This window comes from Pyxicephalus adspersus, chromosome 3 (assembly GCF_032062135.1).
Source record: "Pyxicephalus adspersus chromosome 3, UCB_Pads_2.0, whole genome shotgun sequence".
NCBI classification, from domain to species: domain Eukaryota; kingdom Metazoa; phylum Chordata; class Amphibia; order Anura; family Pyxicephalidae; genus Pyxicephalus; species Pyxicephalus adspersus.
The window spans coordinates 10,592,843-10,603,410 of record NC_092860.1 but is presented as its reverse complement, the minus strand read 5'-3'; the positions used below and the strand labels follow the sequence as shown (position 1 = coordinate 10,603,410).

The following is a 10,568-nucleotide window of genomic DNA, read 5'->3' as shown; positions in this document are numbered from 1 at the left end:
CAGCCGAAGGGAGCCACAACAAGGAGGCTGAAGAGCCGCATGCGGCTCCGGAGCCGCAGGTTGCAGACCCCTGCGCTAGGCAGACTTACATTAGCCCACAATAGGAGACGGGCAACTAGGTGACATTTAGTTGCCGAAGGATTGTAGGCCTTTAAAAATAAAATATTAGTTTTTTATCTTTTTTTAATTCTTTGTTGCCTCTTTGTGCTGCTAAACTCCAGTAGCCTTCTTGCACCCAATTCCTGTCTGCATGGCACTTCTCAAGGTGAGTTTCCTGATGGTAACACCCACAGATCATGTAATGTGTATTACAAAGGCTGCTTGTAATATTCACCAAGTGGGCTTGTAACAAGGGTGACAAATGAAGAGCAATAGCTACTAGACAGTGACAGTATTTTTGGTATTGGGCAAAATCAGTACCTTAATGGCTGGACCACCAGGGACTTTCTAATAAAAACTTCAGATTTAAAAAAATAACTCAATGCAGATGGTGCCCTTTAGTGTTTCATGTCAAGAATTCATGCCACTGTGCTGTTTGTGTTCACTTGAAGAAAGTGTTCTGGGTTGTTTATTATTTCCTATGTGTATATAATGCTTCTTTTATTCCACAGTAATACAGTAAATTCCACATATCCATTCCTGGAGGTAGAACACTATAAAGTTCACCATTCCATAACCTAGATCAGGTATTGTCCAAAAATGGAGCTGACACTGTTAGGCCCTTACCATTAATACATGCCATAAACTAGTCATGTCCCCATAGGACACCCTAGGATCCAATATGACATGAAATATTGGCAAAGGTTTCTTGAGACCTGAAAGGTATCTCAGGAGTTCCCCCATATTAAAAAGGTTAAGAAAAGGCTGCTGTAGTCAACTTTTATTCTCCCATACATTCCATATATTATGGATAAGGCCCTGTCATTGGGAAGAGGACAATCTAAGGTCTTCACCATCAGCAGGTACCATTTATTACTACCAGGAGTGAGATCATAGTCTATGGTTCTCACCATTATTGTATACGGTACATCAGTCCCTGCTCCCAGAAAGATATTACACTCAAAGGTCCCCACCTTCAAATTGGTTCATGTACCTGAGAAAAAGGCACTCTAAGGTCCTTACCATAAGTATTTATTGTAATGTGTCCCTGTCCCCGGAGAGAGGTTCTGCTATGGTCTTATATAACTTAGGCCATTGTATAACATATGGCCATTATATAACTTAGATCAGGCCTTTCCCCAGGTGGAGCTCACACACCATTATTACATAACATAGGCTAGTCCTGTCCCGAGAATAAGGAAAGGGAAGATCCCCACCAAGGTCTTCACCATTGGTAGGTACCATACGTTACTACAAAAAGGGAGCTCATACTTTATGGTATTTACCCTTAGTGTATACTGTACATCAGTTCCATGGCCCCTGGAATATATAACATAATTATTTAGGGTCCTCCCCTTTAGATCAGACCCTGTACCTGGGAAAAAGACGCTCTAAGGTCCTCACCATTACTATATATTGTAGATGAGTCCCTGTCCCTTGAGGGAGGTCTTGCCAAGGTCTACACCATTACATAGCCGAGATCAGGCCTTGTCCCTAGGTTGAGCTCAAACTGTGAGGTCCTTATCTTTGGTACATACATAGGCTAGTCCTGTCCCCAGAAGAAGACACACTCAAGGTCACCACATCATTGAAAGATACATTTCTTCTGGATGGGAGCTCACACATGGGTGTACTTGCCATTTGTGTATACCGTAGATCAGTCTCTGTCCCCAAGAAGATAATACATTCAAAGATTGTCACTTTTAGATCAGACCCTGTACCCAGGAAAAAGACTTGCATGAAACATTGTGCATGAGTCCCTGTTCTTGGTATCTAAGGTTCTCTTGGTTGATACTTTACATTACTACCAGAAGGGAGCCCAAACTCTATGGTACTTAAAATTAGTGTATATCGTACATCCGCCCCAGTCCCCAGGAAGATATTATCAGAAGTCCCCACTTTTAGGTCAGACCCTGTCCCTGGAAGTAGGACACTCCGAGTCCTCACCATTATATTACCTATATCAGGCCTTTTCCCAAGGATGAGTTCACACTGTAAGATCCTTGCAACTACTACATACCATAGGCAAGTCCTGACCCCAGAAGATGGGACATTCTAATTCCCCTCCATTGGTACTACTACTACTGGAAAAGAACTCACACTCCAAGGTACTCCTGATTAGGGTATTCCATACATTAATCCCTGTCCCCAGAAAGATATTGCACTCAAAGGTTCTTACCTGTAGATTAGACCCTGTACCCAGGTAAAGGATACTCTTAGGTCCTCACTATTAGTACATTCCATACATCATTGCCTGCCTCGGAGAGCAGCTTACAATGTAAGGTCTTTGCCAATACTGCATACCATATATAATTCTCTGTCCCCAGGAAGAGGAAATTCTAGATTCTTCTTAACATTAGTAAATGTTGTAGATCTGACTTTAGAATGGCACTGTAAGGTCCTCCCCATTAGTACATACTGTATATTAGTTCCTGACCTTGGGTAAAGGATGCTTTAAGGTTCTGGCCCTTATCAATCACAAACTGTACCTGCTCACTTTTACAGCACCTTGTCAACATTTTACTTTTTATTCTTTTATTGTAAAAATCTGTACTGTTCCTTCTTAAACTTGTCCTAATTCTGTCCATCTTTCTGGGGACACAGCATGAAAGGACCACTAGACGGGCTCATTTAAACCATTAGTCTTGGCGCTTTGAATGGGGCACAGGGGGCAAGGGTACTGGAGCGATGAATTCGGCTTTTCTCTTTACTCAAGAGCTGTTAAGTTTTGACTCCTGTTCCGGGCCTTCACTCTGTGTCAGTCATTCTTTCTACCCCCCTGAGCTGACAGCTTCCGTCCTCTTTCCCTATGTCACATGTTTCCGATTCCCGCTCTGCTGATCACATGAGGCTGGACCCAATGTCCATGTCTCTTCTTCACTAGAAATTAAAGAAATTAGTCAGCGTTTACTTTTGGTCACCATTCAGTGAATCTTGGTCAGACGGTGACCATTCATGTTTGGCCGCAGTAGTCAAAATATTAGTGGGGAGCTGAATGTGTCCCCATCAACAAAGGAAATGCACTAGATTTTAATAGCATGCAGGGTTAATACCTGTGATGATAATATTCAGTTTCATTTTTATTTTACATGCATTATATTCAGGCTAGTTGTCCTACAAAAGAGACAATTTCCAGGTTTGGGATAAATTATTGATATGGTTAAAATCCATTTTTTAATTAAATTTTTAACTAAAATGTTTTAATTAAATTTTAAATAAAATTTACAAAATGGTCTAGTTTTTACACTGTCACCTAATGACAAAGTAAAAACTAGACCATTTTGTCAATTTTTATTAAAAAGCAAAAACTGAAATATCACATTTCCAGTATTTGGACCTTCTCCAAAAACAATTGAAATTTAGCTTGGGTGCCTCCCATTTCTCTTGGTCACTACTGAGATGTTTCTTCACCTTGATTGGAGTCCACCTGTGGTAAATTGATTGGACATGATTTGGAAAGGCTTGCACCTCTCTATAGACGGTCTTATAGCTCACAATCCATACCAGAGCAAAACCCAAGCCATGAGGTCGAAGGAACTGCTCAGCGACAGGATTGTTGCAAAGCACAGATCTGGGGAAGGCTACAAAAAATATGCACCTGTGGTTCCCAAGAGCACAACGGCCTCCATAATTCTCAAATGGAATGCTACAACCAGGATTCTCAAGATCTTGGCACCGGGCCAGACTGTCCAGTTGAGATAGAGGGGAGAGAGGTGACCAAGAACCCAATGGTTCTTGCCCAATACCACCCCAACAGTGAAGCATGGTGGTGAAAGCATCATGCTCAGGGGGTGTTTTTTAGCAGCAGGGACTGGGAGACTGGTCAGGATTAGGGAGAGCAGAATGAAGCAAAAAACAGATTCATTGAATCTTCAATGAAAACCTGCTCTACAGTGATCAGGACCTCAGACTGGGCCAAAGGTTCACCTTCCAATTTTGAGAAAGAAGAAAATCCCCAATCCAGGTGTGCAAAGCTTGTTGCACCCTAAAAAAGACTCCAGGCTGAAATTGCTGCCAAAAGTTTCTTAATTAAGTACTAAGTATAGGGTCTGAATGCTTATGGATTTGTGATAGTTTAGTTTTATATAATTTTACAAAATTGTTTAAAATTCTGTTTATAGTTTGTCATAATGGGGTACTGAGTGTAGAATAATGAGAAAAAAATACAATCTAAACAACTGGAGCATCAGACTGCAACATAACAAAATTGAAAAAAAGTGAAATGGGTCTGAATATTTTCTGAAGCCTCTGTATATTTATTTTGGTATAGCTGAACACTAGTTTTTGTAAGACTTTGCTGCAAAGTCAAGGCCCAGCTCTGGAACTTATCATTTCAGGTAAAACAATGCCCCTTCCACCGATAACCTTGTTGTTCTCAAACTGCCTACAAAGCCCACTGTTCATATAGAGCTTCATCATGGCTTCCCTTCTCGGGGTGCGATAATTAGTTAAATCTGCAGCTGTAATCAAAAACTGTCTGCACACTCCAGTGCACAGGGATGATTTGAGGGGTTTAAGCGATTTGGAAGACAGGGACAGTGGGTGGCTAATTGGATAATCTTTAATCTTCACACCAGTGAAAAGCCGAGCCAGGCCCGGATCAGAGGATGAAGGAAGTTATGGTGGAGGCCTGCGGGAAAATCTCCTGAACTTGTTGGGGAGATTACACTTTCCAGTGGGGATAATCCTAAAATATCTCTGTATCATGTCAGGGGGTTTATTTTATTGACTGAAAAGAAAATATATTAATTTTTACATTTTTTTTACAGGTGAAAATACCTGCTGCTTCAATTTAACACTGGAAGCTTATGTGAAAAGTTCCTCTGAAGTGATTTTTTTTAGCTTGCAGAAGAAATGATTGATTTCTTCCATATTTGTGGATATAAACCCTAAGTGAATGACATTTAGTTTGCTTTGTGCTGTGCAGATCATATCATTTATTTAAAAAAAGTAAAATAAAACTTCTTTCCCCTCTCTCAGGCTTGTCCTTCCCTTAAGGATATTGTTATATGATCGAGCACCCTTCTCAACCTTTTTAACATGGGGGATCACTTGAAATAACTTTCAGCTCTTATGCCCCCCCCCCCCCCAATAATTACTATATTCACAGCTCACAGTATTTTAGTGTGATGATCAGTGGGAATAATGTCACCCTTACAGGTAGCCAAAAAGACCATTGTGGTCAGTTACACTGATTGATTTTAGAACCCCTAGCAATCTCTAGCGGTACCCTAGGGTACAGAACCCTGGGTGAGAAACACTGTGATAGAGGCTGACAATGTTTTTCTTTCCCCTGGGTCTCAATTGTGCTTCACCATTGAAGGCTGAAATGTCCATTTCATTTTGCATTGGCACGGCCAAAATTTATCACCCTGAGAAATGCTATGCATTTGTTGCTGCATTGCATGAAAACAGGAAGTGGCCACAAAGAGGCTTTTAATTTGTAAACGGGACTATTTGTTATATAGTTGGGGTCTACAACTAGTTTAAAGCCTTTAAGATATCAGAGAGTGAGAGCAGAGAGCTATCCTCCTATTGGCCCTGATTTATTAAAGCTCTCCAAGGCTGGAGAGAATACACTTTCATCAGTGAAGCTTGGTAAACCAGCAAACCTGGAATGGATCTGGTCCAGGATTGAAAACATTTGCTAACAAATAGCAAATTACTTTTTAGAACTCCTTTCCAGGTTTGCTGGGTCACCCAGCTTCACTGATGAAAATGTATTCTCTTCAGCCTTTGAGAGCATTTAATAAATCAGTGTGTGCTACTTCCCCCACCTCTTAAACTGTAAGCTCCTTTGGGTAGGGTCCTCCTCCTGTGCCATTGTCTGTATCTGTTATTTGCGACCCCAATTCATTGTAAAGTGCTGTGTAATATGTTGCGCTATAAAAATGCAGTTTAATAATAATATCTGGGAACTGCCTCTTTATATCTGTCTCAATACATACTTAGCAAATTAAATGGTTACCTTCTATGGTAAAGACACCAGCACTACCCAAGTTTGGCCATTGGATGGCTCTCTACTCCACTTTATCTAGCACACAGTAGATACAAGGGAAAACATTTTTCTGCATGCATTGCTGCCGAACCAATATTGAATCCCAATTCCAATATTACTTCCAAGGAGTATTTTCAAATTACAAACTTTTTGGAAACAACTGTTTTATCTGTAACCTATTTTGCTTCCTCTTATTTTCCAACCTTGGCCCTTTTATAGATGTTGCATACAAATCTCTTTAAATAAAGTCTCCAACTTGGCTTTTTTGGCACACTTGAATGGAATATTTGAATAGTTTAAAGATTTTTATATAAAGATGTATATAACTTTTATTTGTTTGTGTAAATGGTTTTAAAAGTTTGGTATTGCATGTGGTTTTGTAGTACATGAAGACATCTGTAATTCTTCATGTTTGGCTCCTGTTTTCTATTGCTGTTCTGCTTCTCTCGTTGCTCATAAACACTGCAGTACGTTGTGATGCACTTTCACTGTGTCCCTTGTGTCTATTGGCTTTCGGAGTGAATTGGAAGCCCTTTTATATGTCTGCTCATACTTGTTTTTTATTCATCTTCTACCAGATCAAGCCTGATGAGTGGTGGAGCCTCGGGGACCCCCAACTATAACCCCTGGGTGATGGAGGAGCCAGAAGAGACCAGGCATCTATCAAACAGGGAGCTAAAACAGCAGCAGCAACAGATGATATCAGGTAACATCACTTTGCTAGGGACATTACTGATCTATTCACAACAAAGCAGCCAATCCGATCAATGAGGCGCTTACAATTTTTGACAACGCATCCTAACCATTCACTAGAGACTGGTGACATCACCGAGATGCTTCATATTTATGAGAACTCAGCCAATCCATCACTAGAGACTGGTGACATCACTGAGACTATTCATATTCATGAGAACGCAGCCTATCAGATCACTAGAGACCGGTGACATCACCGAGACTTCATATTTATGAGAACTCAGCCAATCCAAATACTAGAGACTGATGACATCACCAAGACACATCACAATGATGAGAACGCAGCCTATCAAATCACTAGAGACCAGTGACATCACTTAGTAGCTGTATATTCTTCACAACATATATTTGTACATGACTTTATTAAAGGTGGTCTAGGTAAAGAAGGGACAAGCATCCTTCAGATGGTACAAACTCCTACAGCTTTGCAGGACCTGTCCGTTATGTCAGAACATTTTCACTACAAACAAAAGTTCATACTATTAAAGTTAATTATGCCCAATTTATTTCAAACTATTTTCTGAGAAAATTTTCAAAGACAAAAAGAGTTGGCGCCTCTACAAGATTCCGTGTTATTGCTGTATTAAAATATTTGAGTATGTTCATCCTTCAAATCCCAGCGTTTCAGTCCAATTACCCCACCAAGTAATGTTTTATGCTCTGGACGTCCGTCCTGCCTATTAATTTTTTTTTTTATAATCCTTTAAACTTTCTTCAACCCTTGCAGCCGGCACATCCCCGGCCTCTCCTACAACCTCATTGCAGCTCTGCTTTTATGTAACTCGCCAGCTGAGCAAAGTATGATTAAAAGCAGGGCCTTAATATAAAGACTCCATGTAATTAGGGCACATCTGGCCCGCTGCTTATAGACTTGGCCTGGGCCGTTTCTTGGTGTCTGGACTTCAGGAACATTACCAAACTGAGAAGACACAAGTGATGACTTAGTTAATTCCTCAGCTTGACTTATAACAGCCTAGCATGGAAAGAGTTGAACTCTTTGGAAAAAGTTCTATATGTTATTTGTATGTATTAGCATTTGGCTTTTTGGACTAGGAATCTCAGTTTTGGAAAGTCTTTAAAGCTGAAGTTTAATCTGCCTAGATTTTGTTTTTCCTGTCCCCTTGTCATCAGCATGTTGATGAAATATTTAATAAAGCTTAATAAGAGCTTTCCATTTTTATTATATCCCTTATTCGAGACCTCTATCTGACTTGCAGCAGCTTCCAATGTCCATTGTGAGAAGCTTGCAGTATGCAGTAAAATCAGAAGAATCACTTTTATTGCAGAAAAGAAGCCAGTAAACCCGTTGATTACTGAAGAACTGAAGGAAAGGCTGAAGGGCCGACCCTGGAAACAATCATTCATGATTGTTTCCATTGACAGTCGGAGAAATGAGTACTATACACACAGCTCCGTTCTGTTCAAAGGGGAGAAGTGGAAGAAGGACAAGCAAACGGCACCCCACTGTGCTCTACTCTAGGAGTGCACAGCAGTTGTTCCCAATGTCGGGACCATGGTACATATGTCGGATTGTTCTATTATCTGACGTGTGTATGCAGCTTTAGTCCTACCTTCATGTCAGAACTACTAGAATATGTCTAGATAAAGACAAGTGAAATTATCTGTAAGCCACATCTTGTACACTTGGCCTTGCCTCCCTTCTGGTCATTGAGACCTCATGCCAAGACCATTTTTTCTAAAGAATGGTTGACACTTCAAAATAATTCAGCTGCTTTGTTTTAAAAAAGTTCCTGCATTCCTAAAGCTCCTTTTCCCAATTGTATATTGTAGGGAAGAGTTAAAGCTTTAAAGTTTTTTCTTGACATATCTGTGATCCATTGGGGAAATTTATCTTCACAACCTATAGACTAGACAGGAAATAGGAGGAAAGTAAGGAAATCCCCATTTGGACAATCATCACCAGATAGACAGGTGTCTCCATTGCAAGATTCTTTGTTCTATGTGATGGTGATGTGATTCTACTTGCCAAGCGTTGTGTTTGCGTTGAAGGCGAATAAAAAGGACTCTGTGCAGCCATTTTTGTCAGTTTGTATTTGGGCTTCTAGCAGCCTAGAATGCCCTTCAATGGCATGTGTACTTATTTTCTTTGTATTTCTTCTTTTATTATACTATGGACTAATATTTTTAAATTATTTTCTTTTCAATTTTACAGTAAGGTACCTGTCAAAATATTTCATGGCAATCCATTTTTTTTTGGCCAGCAGCTGCAGCTTTTTCTTAGATCCCCTGACCCCTTTAATTCATGGACAGAACTCCTAGTTCAAGCTGTTATATACAGACCGATCCTTGGCTCAAGCTACCATTTACAGACAACTCTTTGTACACAAACTGCAACTGACAGATTCATAGTTCAAGCTGCAATTTACAGATAGAGCTCTGTACCTGAAGTTGCAATTTACAGATGGAGCTCTGAAGCTTAAGCTACAATTTACAGACCGAGATCTGTAGCCGAAGCAGCAATTTACAGACGGCGCTCTATAGCTCATGCAGCAATTTACGGCCAACCATTCACAGCATCAAATGAAATGTACAGAGGGCTCTCCATAGCTCAATCTACAATTTCCATACACATATTCAATTCTGTTCAGAGCGAGTTTTCGGGCAGGCAGCCGATCATGACACCCATATGTGTTTCTTTTTATTTTATTTTTTTGAATCTTAGATTGTGTGCTCCTATAGGTGGATGTCCTTGCTTCTTGTGAAAGCAGTGACACATAGGGCTCTATTTATAAAACCGGGAATCGGACATTCCCTCAACTATTACATTGTTGGAAACAATGCTACTATTGAAACACATGGACCTAGAAGATTCCCACAAATGTTTTATTAATAGAACCTATAGATCCAATTATTTACATTAAATTGGTCACATGCTTTAAACAAAAATAAACTAAACGCTTATTTTTTTTAGCAATTTGGGTTAAGTTTTTTATTTTGTCTTATATTTTTAATATGTTTTATCTTTAAACACAATTTCAATTCTCCTGTAACCTTTGCTTAAACAAAAACTCCTGCATCCCTACTCTGTATGTTCTATTATATAGGCTTGTGCAAGTGCGAAAAAAAAACCTTTTTTCTTTTCAGAACAAGATGCCGGTTTGGATGCTCTCGCCAACATCTTGGCTCGACAGAAGCAGATGGGCTATGACATCGGGAACGAGCTGGACGAGCAGAACGGTGAGCTGTTTCTGTATTATTATTCTGTGTCCTGTGCTGGAGCTTAGGGCCGGTCTGCCTTTCTCTGCACTGTCCTGATATTATTGCAGGCTGTGTTCTCTAATTTGCTGTGTCAGATGACAAGAAACATTTGTATGTGCATTTTAATCTATTGTTTTGGCAATTGCAGAACAGCAGAATAATAAATGAGAATAATCAGCGAGCTGCTAACGTTGTGCGGAAAACTTAAGCTGTGCAGGAGCTAGTACATTTTAAAGAGAAACCCCAATTTTTTTTGATTTTGGATTGTTTTTTGTTTTCTGCTGTGTGGTAGTGCCAGACCAGTAGGAGTGTACAGTGTAATGCAGGATGACTGCGTTTTATATATGGCTAGAGACTGCAGGTGTATTTCAGGGGAGAGCCAGAGACTGCAGGTGTACTACAGGAGAGAGCCAGAGACTTCAGGTGTACTACAGGAGACGGCCCGAGACTGCAGGTGTGCTGCAGGAGGCGGCCCGAGACTGCAGGTGTGCTGCAGGAG

The 10,568-nt window shown here is 40.3% G+C and overlaps 1 protein-coding gene across 1 annotated transcript in view; it reads left to right on the top strand.

Moving 5' to 3' along the window:
- Positions 1–10,568, top strand: part of STX8 (syntaxin 8) — a 102,115-nt gene that overhangs the window by 10,082 nt on the left and 81,465 nt on the right. The window contains exons 5-6 of the mRNA XM_072403561.1: positions 6,676–6,803; positions 9,956–10,048. Of these exons, the coding sequence (XP_072259662.1) occupies positions 6,676–6,803; positions 9,956–10,048 (221 nt within the window). The remainder of the gene's footprint in view (positions 1–6,675; positions 6,804–9,955; positions 10,049–10,568) is intronic.